The 16586-nt window shown below is 36.9% G+C and overlaps 1 protein-coding gene across 2 annotated transcripts in view; it reads left to right on the top strand.

The window, feature by feature from the left end:
- ADGRL4 (adhesion G protein-coupled receptor L4) overlaps positions 1-16101 on the top strand; it is a 75378-nt gene extending 59277 nt beyond the window's left edge. For both annotated transcript variants that reach the window (XM_074876362.1, XM_074876361.1), the window contains 3 exons: positions 12087-12178; positions 13758-13926; positions 14455-16101. In XM_074876362.1, the coding sequence (XP_074732463.1) occupies positions 12087-12178; positions 13758-13926; positions 14455-14517 (324 nt within the window). In that variant the 3' untranslated portion in view covers positions 14518-16101. The remainder of the gene's footprint in view (positions 1-12086; positions 12179-13757; positions 13927-14454) is intronic.
- The last annotated feature ends 485 nt before the right edge of the window (positions 16102-16586 follow it).

Here is a 16586-nt window from a genome sequence, read left to right as displayed (position 1 = left end):
GTACAAACTAAGTTCTCTCCTCTGACTGCTTAAGCAGAAACACTACTTCTGAAGGTGTTTGTTTATTAATATTAAGGTTCTTTTAGAATTCTTAAGTGGAAAGTAATGGTCTTATTGATCCCATCTAAAAATTAATATTATTATTATTAGATTGGTGACTGTACATGAAAGCGTATGTCAGAAGCTCTTTAGATGCAGTTAGCAAAGAAAGGGCATTTTAAACCTTTAATGCAAGCTGCAAGCTGAAGATAATTTCTACAACTTATTTCTTCCTCCTAATGCTTGTAATCTTTAGAACCACAATCATTTTAGTTAAAACTATGGGGTAGATTAGATCAAAGCATACAAGTATGGAGAAATTATTTATAACAAGTATTTAAACTTTTTAATAGAGAAGTGAGTTTATCACAAGCTTTAAGGGACAAACATTCACATACACCACAACCCATGCCTGACTGAGGCAAATACAAATATAAGCTCCAGAGATAAGAGGTATGAAAGTGAGGAAAAAAAAAAAACAACCCTAGAACATTTTCTTTTCTTTTGTAATACACTCTTACAATAATATTCCCCCTGTAATAAGAAGTGTGTAGAATGGAAATAACCATTTATCTTCAGGGTAATGTGGCTGCAGCTTTGATGAGCACATAATGTCACCCAATAACAAACTCCTTCCCATTGTGGAGGACTTATATATGGTTCCCCCCGCCCCCGGCAGGACAGCTCACTCTGTGTTGACTGGGACCAGACCTGTGCAAGCATTTTATTCTGCATTGCTGACATTTTTGGAAACTTCATCTTTTAACCTCTAGACACAGTATAAGACCCTCCACTTGTACCTGTTGTGAGGGACAGCTATATATTAGTTGTCTAACTGGCTGTAGAAGTGATGTTGTTTGAAAGGGTTGGGCAAAGACTGTTAATGCTGTTCTTATGAAAGTCTACAAGCCATTAAAAGGAAAATTTGGAAGAGAATTACTGCTACTCCAAGTGCAGCTATAGGCAACCCTTCTAATATAGCTCTCTCCAACCACCTTCTCCCATTAAATCTGTTCTGTTGAGCTTCGTGCAGCAAGTTCAACGTCACCCATGATAACATGATTTGCACCTCTGCAGTATTGACAGTCATGCAGGCTTGACCATTGTACCTACTGTCTCTGCCACAATAAATTGGCACACCTCTGTGAGGAAACAGGATGCAGAAGTGTGACATGTTGTAACATTAACAGGTGCAATTTGCCATTTAACTGTATAAATCTATCAGTATCATTTGTCAAGATTACCTCTGTAATAACAAAATACAGCCTTGCTCTTTGAGGCTGGAACATTTCCAAAATTGAACATCATCCAAATAATCCTCTCTGTGGCTTTTATCCAAACATCCTAGTGCTGTGCAGCGAGGAGATAGATTCTGTACGCTCTTCCCTGTTTTACTCCTCTAATGTGTGTTTTGGGGACCTTGAAGGTGTGTCTGGCTTGGCTTCAAGCTCCAGTTTCTTGAAACAATTGGTAATTGTAGTGTTTGCAACTATAAGAATGGCTTATAAATGGACTCTGCAATTTTCAGAGCATTCCTGTAAACTTGACTTGGAACATACAAGCCAAGAATAGTTCTTAGGAGAGGTGTCCTCAGAAAAGCCAAGTTCTTTTTATTAAGCATTCCAGTATGTAATAAATGTAATGAATAATCAACTGTAAAGCAAAAATATTCTAAGAATTGCAGTGATTGATTAACCATACTGTTTTGAACTTCCCATGTATAAATGAATGGGTAAATGAATAAAATATACAGATTGCAGTTGCAAAATACAAAAAAGTGACATATGAGTGATGAAAGCAGGCTAACAGTAGAGTAATGCTTTTCATTAAGGAACTGCCTGCATATTCATTAGAGCTAGTCGATTACTTAAAAAATATATTCATCAGATAATTTATTTGATGAATTTTACCATTATTTGTCAAATAATTTATTCAACAAAAAAGGTAAAATTAATGGAATAGTGCATTCATCAAATCTTATTGGACAGCTCTAATACTTATTCAGTTCTGTACATTTAGGTTGATTCAGGATTAGTAATACTGCTGCAATCAATGCAGAAAAATTTCCTGGCAAATCCATTACTCTGCTGTTTTCTCATATACTCACAAATTTCATGTACTTAATCTAGGCCATTCAAACGGAACATCTTTCTTGTAGAAAAGTAAATATTCAAAGAGTTTAAAGTTTTACATTTCCCAGACTTCAATATTGAGCATGATCTGATAGTCCTTTGCTCCCACTTGAAAAAAAAAAAAAGCCCCTCTGAGGTCAATCACATCACACTGGTATAATCAAGTACACTGCCTTTTCGAGCTTCTTCACATTATTATTCCTGTTCTTCAGTGAAGCAGCTCATGTTTGTTACTCCTCATATTTCTTGATATTCTAAGGATTACTATTGAAAAAGTTGTTTGACCTCTGACCTCCACCACAACAAACCACCATCTCACATTTTCAGTGAATATTTATGCTTTGGAAAATTCTGGGTTTTCCAAAGGGTTATTTGTGATAAATGTCTAGTTATGTTCCTTAGATAGATGAGAAAATTATCCTCTGCACCGTTTACTGTGTGTTTTTCAGAAAACAGCTGTTTTAAACATGTTTTTATATCTACTCCTGTTCCTCAGTCTGCCCTTTTAGTGGAAATAAATTTCCTACAGGGACTAGCAATGGATTTATTATTCTTTATGAAAGAATAATAGTCCCCTTTTCATTAGTCCCTCTGTGACTTCAGTTAAAGGTGTCTCCATTGCATTTCTTATGCCATTGTGCATAAAGCAGAGATAATTAATTATATTGTGGCATTGAAGACTGAGTCTGCAATTTTGGTTGAAACAGATTAGTTCAAACTGCAATGTTATTCAGCAACAACAATACCTGCTGTGCTAAATAATCACTGAGTTGGAAAGTACTTGCTTGCCCTGTTTAGTGGACAGGACCAGCTTTAATCTCCAAGCCACAGCTTCCATACTGTCATACCCAATGGATGCAGTTTCTCAGCAAGACCAGGGCTTTCACGTGAAATTAAGGTTTTCCCTTCCTTCCCTTTGTCATTAAAGCCCCTGTTCTAAAATCCCTGGAAATACTTGGAAAAAGAGGCTGGCCATTAGTCTACAGCATGAAAATTTCTTGCTCCTATGTTGTTACACAGGAACAAATTCATCACATAGGGCTCAAAGATCCTTGAAGGATATTTTATATAAAAGGTTTTTTTAAAAATTCAACTTAGGAGTGTTATAAGAAAAAAGCATGTGAAGTTCTCCCTCAGATGTACTGAAAAGACATTAGACTTGAAAAGTCAAGCATGTCCTCTGTTGTCAAGAGTGAAGCAAGCAGAAATATCAGGTGAGGGAGTACAGGTGGATGCCAGGGGGAAGAGGAAGAGCACCCGCAGGTGCCAACTGGCTGTGCAGATTTCCTGAAACATTCCACAGCTTGGTGCCTGTTAATGTCCCAGGCATCTTCCTTCTTTTCTAACAAGATAAACTGTGCCCACTATTTGAATGGATCCATGTATGTTAAGCCTTAGTGAACTTTTTTTTTCAGGAAAGTCACACAACTGTCTGAATCAGTCTTTTTTTTTTTTCCTGATTGTTTATTATTGTCTTGGTGATTCTTCGCATTGCCTTGTTATAAGCACATTTACTATAAACACATATCTCTACCCTAAATTGTTAATTGAAAGGACACCATAGGTTTGCTTTAGTTATATAGACTGATGATGTCTTTTGGACTTTCTTAGTAATTACATAATGACTACATCCACACTACATATTTTGTCACTCAAATCATGCTTTCTTCTGCTATTCTACTGCTCTCTCATTCATCACTCACAGGCATTTAGCAAAACAAATTTAAAGTCCCAGTAGTAATTGCATGTGAATACTCTGTTTGGAAATCTCACTTGGTCACTGAAAGAGCTTTTTGTGGCTTTGAGTAAGACCGCTAAGCCACAGCATGGGATTTTGTGACCACATCCACAGCAGAAACATGAACATTTCTAAAAAACAAAGGGTCAAATCCTTTAGAGGATCTGGCAGTGTGGAAGGCATGGACAGCTTTCTGTCAATTATTCATGTGTCCAAAATAGCAAATATAGCCTGTTGTCAGACTCAACATCTCAGTCATGCTCCTGATGCTGCCTCCCTCCTGGTAGCTCATCCGTTCACTCAAGCTAGTTGTGCTAAAAGATAATATACAACTTTTTCACTCCTCTTTGCCAGGTAAAAATACTTCTGCAGGTCTCCTGCATAAGGCTCCCGATGCAGCCTAAGACAGGTTTCCATTTATGCAAAGAAACCATAGGAGAGGTGTAACATGTAGTCTGAAGTCTTTGATGCACCTGGAATCAGTTCATTAAACAGCCTGATTTATGTCATTACCAACTCCCACTTAAATACATCTTCTCAAAAGCTTCTTGGAAGAGGAGAAGAGTAAATCTAGTACTTAATTACAGTGCAAGCAAGATAGACTCTAGTCCTACCACTAGATCAAGTTGGGCTAACATTTACAGCTGAGGTCAGATACAGCTCTATTGGTTCATCCCTCCTGCCCTTGGCTGTAGAACTGAGGCTAAATAAAAATATTTAGGTTAATATGTGATTAGCTTTGCAATCCAATAAGAAACAACATCGAATCCAGAAGTTGGAGAAGCTGTTTACTCTGATGAAAAATATAGAAACCCCATTTATTTATTTATATATTTATTTACAGCTTGATATAAGTATTCTAAAAATATAAAGGCAACATTTAATTGAGTCTAAATCTACAGCCTGAGGTATGTAAAAGAACAACTTTGAAGTATTCATATATAAAGAACAACCCTATGTGAAAATTATGTATTTCCTGAGACAAGATTTAGCTATGGTTTAACTTTTAAAACAAGTGAAAACATTAAAATCTTAGAATCACGAAATCCTGTATTATTGAAAATATTTCCCCAAAATATAGCCTTAAAGGGGGTTTGTTAATGTTGTTACATTTTCCACTCCCAGATAAGACTACTGTTGTATACCTAAAGAATTTGAGAAGGTATATTCACTGGGGACATGATAATGAGATAAATCAGTCAGGAGACAAACCCAGACTGTTTGACTGCCAGCTTGTGTCCAATTTTATGCAATTAATATAGCATACATTTTCATTTTGAAGCTTAAACTGTTGTATTGTTAATAGCTTATTTCTGTTCTCCCCTGACTAAAATAACGATGACCCACTGAATGTTGTCATTTTTCCCAGCCATTAACCATACAGCCAGAAAGACAGAAATGTATTGCTCTCTTATGGCAGACTTCAGACCATCACAAGCTCATTAATTCAAACACTCATAATGAGGGTCATTGTAAAGACTGATACAGATACAGCTGCTCTGAACTTCAGACATTTTTTGAAAGAGCCAAATTCAATATGATATATGTAAAAAATTCAAGTATATGCCTAAGAGAGCAGCAGGAGAAATTTTCTCATTCTTTTTTGTGAGATCTGACATCAGCATATAGATGGTTTCATCAATTATTGAGACAGAGACTAAGAAAGGAAAAGGGAATGATTTGGGGGTTTCGTTTTTGAAGTTTGAATGTAAAGTGCTCAGACTGAATCAGAACTAGTATGTCTGAATCTTTAGAATTAGCTGCCTCTTTCTTATACCTTCTCTTCTTTGTAACTCTAGAGAGCCTTAAAAGGCTGGTATTCGAAGTGTTTTAATAACTTTTCAAAGGCTGGAGTGTATCTTTTACACAAGAATATCATATAAAATTACCAATTCCTTTTTCATTCTATAAATACATGTGTATTGGAAATAGCCTCAAAAACAGTCTTGTATTAAACAATTACTCCACTGTTAAAAAAAGAACTGTCTTTAGATAGTTCTGGATGAGGAACTGGGGGATGAGGGAGATCCAGGTCTCCCTGCTCCAGTGAATATTTAATTATTTATATGGCATGGAATAGATCCAGTAGGGCTGACAGAGCAATAGCAGTGAATAGCTGCTACAGAGGATGGAGAAACTATGGGTCATAGCCTAGTCTGAATATTAATATAACAGAAAATTGTGCCCATGTCTCCAACATCCTGGATAAATGCCCCATCCACAGGGATTTTCATTGTTCGGGGTGTCCTTTCTGGTTTTAATCAGAAAAGCTATCCTAGTCAGGAAGCCTTTCCTGGTGAAAGTATAGTCTAAAACACTAAATGTCTTTTAGTGCTAATGAACTGACATTCAAATTTTCCTGAATACCTCTCCTCCTTATCTGTTTCATTTTACCAGATGTCCAGGTGCTAACTGAGCTACCACCATGAAAGATGGACCATTTCCCTCTGAGCTTTCAAGTGCTCTTTTGTCTTGTTTAAAAAAAAGGGAGGGGGGAGGAAGGAAAAAAAGATTTCTTAGTTGCCAAATTTGACAGCTGTCAGCTACCTTGATGGGGCAAAATGATGATATATCACTTCACTCGGTATCTTACAATTTAATTGTAATTAATTATGAAAGAAACTACAACTCTTCAACATGAGTGCAAATATTTTTATTTGCAGGCAGATGTTTTGCATGCTTTATTAAATTTTGTGTATTTCATACCATTCAGTGCTCAACTAAAAATAACTATCATTCTGTACCTACACAGAGAGTGTTTCATGCAGTGTGAAGCTCTAATATCATATTTACTTGAGGATAGAACATTATGTTATTCTTCCAGTATGTAAAATACGTACATTTAACAGTGGAATTAAGGACCTATTTTAAATATAGCAGTTGCTAAGCAATGTGCTATTAGCAGAACTCCAACAGCTTGGAACATTTAGCATTTTAGGACCTACGTGCTCATTTTTATGTTATCACTTAGTTTGCAAAATACAGTTACCAATCAACAGAGAAGTTTTTAATTTGCTTAGACAATAGATGAGATTGTTTCTCAGTGCTCTTCTGGATCCTCATCTTAGGAAAATAATATTATGTCTTGATATGCATACGACTATTATTTTCTTCTACAAACTGCAGATGGGTGAAATTCTTCTGCAATGGTCCCAGAACCGCTAGGAGTAGAAGCCAAAGCAGCAGTATCTTGCTCTACCCATGCCCACCACTGAGCAGTTTTCCTTCATTACAGAAGACTGTGCAGAAGTACTCTGTTCAGTTAGTCGTCGTAGTATTGAGACAGAAGTAGGGATGCAAATCTGCAAACAGATTTACAGAGCCATCCTAGCTCTAGTTGGAGGTAGGTTAACACCACACACAGTTTTTCCCATCCTGTCCTAAAATATGTGTGATTGATTGAACAGAGCTCCCTAGGCTAAATTCCTTTGACAAAACCTTATTGTTGACAAGATGATTAAGAAAGCACCAGGAAATTTCTTTGAATTTGCAATTGCTTTTTCTCTCCTGTGAATTTCTTTACAATAGGAAATTATCCAGACTGATCTGTGGCTGTGGGTCAGATCTGATGCTAGGAGTTGTACCACGCCAGACAGCTCTGAACTCTTCCTTGTGTGCCTGCTATATCTTATCCACCAGCATCACAGTTGTGAACATGGGAACTGTACCATGGACATCCCCAAAACACAGCTGCAGGAAAATTTCACAGTGTGCATCCATGATACATGCAAGTGCTAATAAGCAGGGTGAAACCCACAGTAGTGTCCATAGTTGCCCATGGACTTGAGACTTGAGTGCCTTGAGACTGGCACTATCTATGATGTATGTGTAGAGGTAAAGCCTTGACAATGCTGGAGGCAATGGGAGTTTTACCATTCAACAGGAGTTCTGCCATTGGAGTGACTTCTGACCCCATTAAACCAAAGTCCTAAATTCTCATGACCCTTCACGCAGGTACTCTCCCCAAGAGAGATGTGCCAAACACTTACCATCCTCCCTTTAAACTCAGTCACAGGTGTATAATAAAACCTAGCTCATACAGATTTGTGGTTTCTTGGAGATTATCCTGGGTTATACAGATACATGAATGTACTTGCTCATATCTACAGAATCTTGATTCCATGGGATCCTAATAACTGCCCTTATTTCATGTCCATTTCACATAAATGTAAGTTTCCTACCTTTGTTCTTAAATATACCACGTTTCAAGAATTTAAGAAAGCTAAAATACTTTTACAAATATCTTTAAGGAGAAGTGATTCCCTGAAGATGCTATGAGCAGAGGCTGTTCCTATATCAGTCCTTGTCTTTGATTAACCACTTAGAGAAAAAAAAAAAAAGGAATAGATTAATTATTAAAATTAGTCCTGTAGTGCACCTGAGCATGCTGAGTGAAACCTGATTCCCACTCAATCTTGGGGGGAGGGAGGGCTGAGTATCCTCAGCACCTCACAGAATTGGGCTTGCAGCAAGGAAGTCAGGGGTTTCCTTTGTGAAACAGAGTGACTGAGTGCACTGTTTGTCCAATAGCAGTTTGAAGTGGTTTGTTAAATAAAAATTTAAAAAAAAATAATTCTGTTTTGGGCTTGGAATCATTGCATTTCTCCTTTAGCCTATTAGACTTGCCGAGAAGCCCCTCTCAGGACATGCAGCAGTTTCTCTGACTGCTCAACCACGTAATAACACTGAAAACAAAGGCACAAGAACTTGCCGTGTCACGCTGTAATGTCGTTATTCACTTGATAAAACTTCAGCCATGCCCCAGCATTTCACACTTTGGGTTTGTCCAAAGCTGTGGGAGTATCTCTGCTCATTATACAGGTAACTTCTCCCTAAAGCTGGCGTGTGGCAGCAGCAGCCTCCAGGCTGGCCCTTTCCAGGCCTGTGCAAATCCTGTCCTGAGCCTGGTTTCACAGTTGCCTGCACATCTTGCTCTACTCCAGCTTGCTGCCTCTCCAAAGACAGTGTGCCTTATGTTTGCCATTTCATTTTCATTCACCTTGCATGTCACCTTAAGGCAGGCTTAATTATAATGCCATCGAAGGTTTATTCAACAAGATCTGAGGATTGTGCTTTAATTACAAAATTGAAAACACGCGATTACAACCAAAGTAATATTTGGCTATAAGTAGCAGCTGAAGCCTTTTTAGATGTTTTAGTGTGTCTCATACAGAAGTCCCTCAGTTCTTCCCAGCTGGAAGATTTGGGGATACAGGATTCCTTTTTTGGTTTACTTTTACAGCCTACTACTTTCATTTCTGCTTATTCGAAGCTCAGGTTTAGATATAAATTCAAATGTCTGAAGTGGTTGTATCTTTGGCCAGGCATTTTGGGTGATTTGACTTCCCACCCCATTTGCTGAAATATGTATGGCTCTTTGGGACTATCAGTTATATAAAGACAATTTTCCCTTTAGTCCTACTCAGTCCAACTGTCCAACATGAACATTTTACTTTGCATTTCCCAGAAATAGCTGAGGCTACTGGTATGTTCATAGCAAAAAACATGCAGAGTATCAGGTAGAAGCAGAATATGTCAAATTTAGGATACCTGTTGGATTACCAGCTTTCTCCAAAGGCCATGCTTGACACACTATTAACATTAGCTACTTTTTTCTCCTGGATTTACTCATGAGCTCATGTTACTGTTTTCCCTCAAGCTTTTCTGCATTTCTGTGTCACAGGATAGTTACAGCTACTTTGTTGTTACCTATTTTGTCACCCTAAAGACAAGATGCAGTTCCAGACGCCTCTAACTTAGGTTGAAAAGAAAAAACAAAAACAGTGTGTTGCCTAAAAGCTACTCTTCTGAGACACTGAACATTGTGTAAAGGCAGTCTATGCACTTTAGTTATTTTTTATTAATGGAGTGCTTCAAAATGGGGCAAAAACTGACTTAAGACTTTAATAAATCTTGGAAATGACTGGGTATTTCAGAAGTTAAGCTCACCCTCATTACCCTGTAACACTACTTCCTGTGAGGCTACCTGAGACATATTGTACAATAATTGTGTTCTGGCAGCTGACTCCGACATGCCGGTGTTAACCTCTCCCATTCCCCTGATACGTACAGATTATTCCCATTAGAATGGATTGATGAATGAAAAGATCATAATTAACGGGTATTACCTTAATGCAGAGGGCCAAATCCTATTATCCTGTGCAACGGACAGTATAAATAGTGTTTGTGTAAAGGAGCCCTGCTGGGACAAAGAGAAATGGAGTCTGCTGCCGCGAGGCCCCACATCTGCCCATTGCCTGCCCCATTCTTGCTCAGCAAAATTTCTTCTGTTCTGCAGCTGGTGTATGTGGCCGAAGCACAAGTGGTTTTGGACCATAGAGCTTCCTACAGAGCCAATTAATGGCAATAGGAAGGCTCTCGTTGACACTAGTGATCTTGGTGACAGCTGGCAGAGGGGAAGGTTGGTTGCGTGGTTTGTGCTGCAATCTTGATAGCAGTTTCCGAAGAAGTAGTGGTGTGTATTCTCCATGCTCGTGGTACTTTGATCACATTTTACCCTACCTTTTTCAGAAAAGATTAATAAATACATTAGGTGGGTTATGCAGATTACAGTGTGTGCACTAAGTTATTTGATATATTATTCACCACAAATATAAGATAAAAAGTAAGTCTGCATATAATTACCCACAACTGCTGACTGACTTATAATTAACTTTGAAAAATTGCTGGTTTAGGAGATATTATAGATTACAATTTTAAATATAAGGAGCTTCAGAATAGCTCTCACGATCAGTGCAAGTACAAGGTATTCAGTGAAGGATTAATTCCCTAAACTGCTAATCAGCTCTATCTCCTGTCATATCAAATTGTAAATACATTATGCTGTATTAAAGTATGAGCGTGCAGCTAATTAAAGTAGAGCCTGCATTTAATATCAGATACTCCCCTCCGACACAACAAAAGTGTTCTAAGGTCATACATAACAAGTGTTAACAAATGAAAGTGATTCTTTTTAAAGTGATGCTGTGCTCCTACAGCAGCCTTTTGTTTTCATTTCAGAGTATTTTTCTTTTTTTTAAGAAAAAGGAGGGAGGAAAACCACAGTCTTTCTGGAGAAACAAGTGGGGAAGACATTAATTCTATTCAGTCTACAGCTAGAAGTCCACAGAAACCAACCAAGGGATTACAACCAAGGATCTACAAATAATATCTGGATGACATTCATCTAAAATTTGGTTCATTTATTAACATTTTGAATATATTCTGATGTTAAATGCCACAAAGCAAAATAAGATTTTTTTAAAAAAGCAAGAAAGCAAACCCATCCACATTATTAAAGGAATGCAGTATAAATTTAAATGAAAGATCAGTGAAGCCTAGCCGAGCAGAGGTTCAGAACCAGAATTGAGCATCATTTACAAAACTGCTTCTTTTAGTTGTTTTTTTGTTTCAAACTCAAATAAAGCAATGCCATTATAAAGAAGGCAAGAAAAAAAAACCATACTGAAATTATTCACCTATGAAACAGACATAAAATATAAGAGAGAACACGCAGCAAGGAGCCTTTCAACAAAAGTTAGTTTTTTAAAAATTCTTTGTGTAAACCTCAAAGTTTTTTTGTGCTCCTTGAAAGATTTCACACCCCAAAACCTTAGAACATATGATATTATTAATGTTATTCAGCAACAAAAGACATACATTTTGTCAAGATCTACGCGATACTATACAATAGAAAATCCATGGGGGGAAGGAGCTTTTTTAGTTTTCTGCATTTCCCTTCTTTTCCTTTTCTCTCTTTTTCTTTTCTTTTCTTTTCTTTTTCTTCTTTTCTCTTTTCTCTTTTCTCTTTTTTTTCTCTTTTTTCTCTTTTTTTTCTCTTTTCTCTTTTTATCTCTACATAGAGAAAATATCTCAGCAGGAAATCAAAGAGATTTACCAATAAAATCAATAAACGTTTGCAGACTGTTGGTAGTGATACTGTTGAGATAAGGTAGAGTTACAGCTCTGTTTGATCAACATTTATTACAGGCTCATATTTTTTTAATAGAAGTGGATCAGAAAAGGGTGGGTTTTTTTCCCCTCCTGGCACTGGATTCTGTACGTTTCAAATACACAGAAACTTTATCATCTAACTTGTTTCATTTAAATGTGTAACAGTTACTAAAATTCAAATGTATCCTGGTTTGAACTAAAAGTTCCTTTCTTCACTCCCCCAGGTTAATTTGTTGGCTTTTGGAGTGATTATTTATAAAGTATTTCGACACACTGCAATGTTGAAGCCAGAAGTTAGTTGTTATGAAAATATAAGGTAAGTTTGCCATTTAATACAAATTCTACTTTCTGTAAGCTTAAATACAATCACAGATGAAAGCGAGTATTCAAAAATAACAGTTTAATCTTCTGGACAGTTTGTAGAAAAAGAAAGGGGTTTTTTTGTCTATTATCCACTCACATAGATTTGGAGGCAGACTGTGCAATCTTTATTCCCATTGAGCAGTACCCCCTAGAGTAACACAGGGATTGTGTGAGAGGTGTACGAGGAATACGAGTGGCCCATATCAACTAGAGGGTAAAGGCTGATGGCAAGGTTAAAGAAGTAATTGTCCTTTTTTCTTAAGTACTTTCCACAGCCTCTGTGCAAGACAAACCAGATTTCAAAACTTATGCCTGAATTGGGACCAAAATATTTACCTCGAAGTAACAAGTAATTCAGTGATAAGAGAATCAAGCCATTCATGTTATTTGTAAAAAGTCTACAGTAGGACATTGTGCTTCTGTGGCATTGGGGGGGAAGGGGGAGGATTCTCTCCAGGATTTTTACTTTGCATGCTGCTATGATTTTTCCATCAACTCACTCTCTTTAAAACTGATTTATAGGGACCTTGAAAACCGTTTGTGCAGGAAAAGCTGAAGTGTACTACAGGGAACATTGAAAACAACTTACTGTTTGTGTTGCTTAGGAACACTCCTGCAGTTTCAATGCATTGCACTAGATTTATAGTTAGGATTTAGCAATTGTTTGATTGATTACTTTCTCTTATTCCTCACCCTTCATAGTTTCATGTGGTGAGTTGGTTTTAATGAAGTTGAAAATTATGCATTTTCAGAGGAACAGTGCTAAAAATGTCTGTTGTTCAAAGGAAGTCCCGCAATGACTGGGCTGAGAATGAATAAGAAAGTAATCAGTGGTTTCATTTCTGAGACAACATGCTGTAATTTGCTCAAGTCTGTGAGCAGAGCTCTACAGCATGTTGAAAAAAAAAAATCATAGCCAATCAGTTCCTATAATTTTAAAGCATCAATATGCTGACCCAGGAACTATTTGAGAGTATTTGTGTTCTAAAAACAAAAATATTTTTTTTGAAAGAGAAAGAATGAAAGAAAGTCTAGTTTTACAACTGGCACCATCTTCTGCAGTGAACCTGAGAGGCAGCCTGGGAACCCTTTGATGTCATGCACATGTACTGACCCAAGAGCATACTATATATTTTTCTGGGTTATTTTTTGAGGAAGATAAGGGGGAGGAGGAAAAGTGGGGGAATGCTTCATAACAGACATATGTTTTTCCTTGGGGAATTACACTAACAGTAGATTTAAATCAAATCATATGGTGCTGCAGTACACCAGAGAAAACATATCTGAAGATTAAAGAAGCCAGTGTTTTAAGTCCCTTCCAGTTTTACTCCTTTGCTCTTCTGCAGTGAATATATGAGTTTATATGTGCCACAGTGCTACAGCACACCCTAAAGAGCAGCCCATGCATTTGCACTTCTCAGGCCTTTGCAGCTGTGAAAAAATTTCCTAGGCAGCGTTCACCATCCAAAGTGGTGAAGGAAAGAAAATAGCATGTGCCCACATCTTGTTCGCAATGTTTCCTTCCTCTCTAGATCCTGTGCCCGAGGTGCTCTTGCTCTCCTGTTCCTCCTTGGGGCTACCTGGATCTTTGGGGTCCTCCATGTTGTCCAGGGATCCGTGGTTACTGCATATCTTTTTACAATCTTCAACGCATTCCAGGGGATGTTCATCTTCATATTTCTTTGTGTGTTGTCCCGGAAGGTAAGTGTCCCATTCCCTGTGGGAAGTGACTCAGGCAGCTTCAGGTACCTACACAGGCAGGTGCCCAGCCCTGAAGTGGAGTTGTGGTGTAAATGTTTTATCAGAGCAAGGGAGGAAATCCTTGTGCTATTGGTGGGGGAGAGGAGGGAAGAGGGAAAATTTTGCTATTGCCTTTAGTGGAGACAGAACCTCACTCCAATTTTTATCTTCCACATATTTTCTCCCAGTTTTAAAACGAGTGTATGAAACATGGAAAAATGTTTTTTTAAATTGTAAAATTGGTCATAGTGCCATTATCCTGATGAAATAATGCAATGTGTATGATAAGACTCACTTCCACTCATTCCAGGTAGCAGCAAGATTCACCCACACTATCCAGAGATGATACTTTCTTCAGTATTCTGTTGTAAAGTCAAAAGCAGCCCCACTTTAAACATCTAAGGACAGGAGCAGTACAAAATGAGTTTAAAACCATATAGAACTATTAATAAATCTGTTTCATATTTGAATTCAATATTTTTATTTCAGATTCAGGAAGAGTACTATAGGTTGTTCAAAAATGTTCCTTGCTGTTTCGGCTGCTTGAGATAAATGGAAAGAAAACATGCATGAGCATCTCAGTGGAAGAAGGGAGCGACCTAGATGATGTTGTTATGGACATTACAGAAAAATATGGTATTGTGAAAGTATGAAATGACCCAATGAGCAGGCATATCTCTTAACTGAATTTCTGACTGGTTTTGTACATACGTGTGCACTCACGCAGAACATTTATATTATGCTGTATACAAACAGTATACAAAACAAACTGGATTATTGTAAAACAAATATTAATGAAGACCAGGGAAAAAAGCAAATTTCTAAAGAAGCCTAAGACTTTTCATGACTTAGGTTTTGTTTCTAATATTAGACATATCTGCAGTTCTTGAAAGCAAGATACCAAAACCCAACTGGCACAGCAGATTTTATTAATTGCTTTGCTAGTGGAAACATGTTCACTGTCTTTTTGTAGCAATGAGCTTCTTATAACAAATTGTATGTGGCCATCTGCAGGGAATGGGTTCCATTAAAGAGTCAGTAGATAAAGATCTGCTTCAGCCCAGACTTTTGAAAACATTTCTTTTAATTTAAAGTAGATTAAAAAAGGAATTTGTTTAATATTATTCTCTTATCACTCTGAAATATATATTTGTATATTAATCAATTCTTTATTTTTATAACTTTAAAAGAACTGTTTAGATCTAAAGAGCTGAGGTCAGATCTGATACAAGAATGGTGGGGCAGCCATTTTATAAGTGAAAGATTATTTTGTGAATACTTTGAAAAAGATCTGGTTCTTGTTTTATTTAATTGCCAAAAAGACTGAGATCTGCTAAACTGGCACTATGATTTTGGAGGCTGTGGGAAGAAGATGCTTTCACAAGTTTGTCACTTGATAGAGATATTTGGAATCCAGACCTTGTAGGATCTAATTAAAAGTAAGTGGTAGAAATCACCCATGCAGAAGAATACAGATTGAAATTCAAGGTCATTTTCTCTATGCATAGCATCTTTGAGTGAAGCAGTTGTCTTCCTCTGAGGCTCCTGGTTTTGAAACACTTATCCTGCGTTTAACCTTAGGAGCATACATAGATCTACTGAAATCAAAGGGGAGTACTTGAGGTGCAAGTTTTGCCAGGTCAGGGCATAAACATGATGCATCAGTAGTTCCACCTTTGCCATCATACTCATTTTAAAAGTATGCTTTAATTTCACCCTTTTAGCACCTAGATTATGTGAAGTGCTGAGCAATCCTCAGTCCACGTTGCCTTCTCAGGAAGTGTCTAAGATCTCAGGTGAAGCTCAGTATTTTTACCAGTGAGGCACTGTAAATATGTAGTTAATAAATACCACTGTTGTGTTGTCTGTTAAAATAAAGCACTACTCTGAATTTTATTTATATTAAAGGAAACCATTTTTGATAATGGTCAAATTTGTTTGGTTTTTATCTTTTTTTCCATATACACAAAGTTTTCATTGTATGCATTGCAGTGCCATGCTTCATTAAGTATATTCCATGTCTCTGTTAAAATTTTGGAAACCACAAGAGGAGTCTTTTTTTTAAAAAAAAAAAAAAAAATTCTGTTGATCATTTGAATGTAAAATATGTGAATAAACTGAAGTGCTTAGCTTTCACATTTCAACATTTTCCTTCATTTAAGTAAATACAGTGGTAAAAGTTCTCATGGCTGTATATTATTTGCCCAGAATTATTTGCTGTATTTTATTTACTGTTGTATGTCTTCTTCCAGGTTTGGGAAGATGCAGATACATATTACTTAAAAGAGTATATTTTTAAAAGGATACCTACTAATACATCATTTTTAATCTTCTGTAGAAATGTAACCTATAGTAAGTCTGTCTGGACAAAGAAGCATTTCTAGTAACTACATAATGACTTCAGCATGCTCAGTGAGATTGAAAAAGTTCCTTGGAAAGAAAATATATCATAAAGTGTTTAGGTTACAATAGTCTTTTTAATGAAAGAATATCTTTTATAGGAAAACTGTGCTCTCCAGTCTCTGGGTCAGATCTTCATTGAAACTCTGTTTTCCTTACATGCAAGGATGAGTTTTCATCTTTTAATATTGCACATAAAGAGCAGAAAAATTTTCTTTAAA

Source organism: Strix uralensis, chromosome 8, assembly GCF_047716275.1.
Source record: "Strix uralensis isolate ZFMK-TIS-50842 chromosome 8, bStrUra1, whole genome shotgun sequence".
Taxonomy (NCBI): Eukaryota; Metazoa; Chordata; class Aves; order Strigiformes; family Strigidae; genus Strix; species Strix uralensis.
This window is presented reverse-complemented; position numbering and strand designations above follow the sequence as displayed.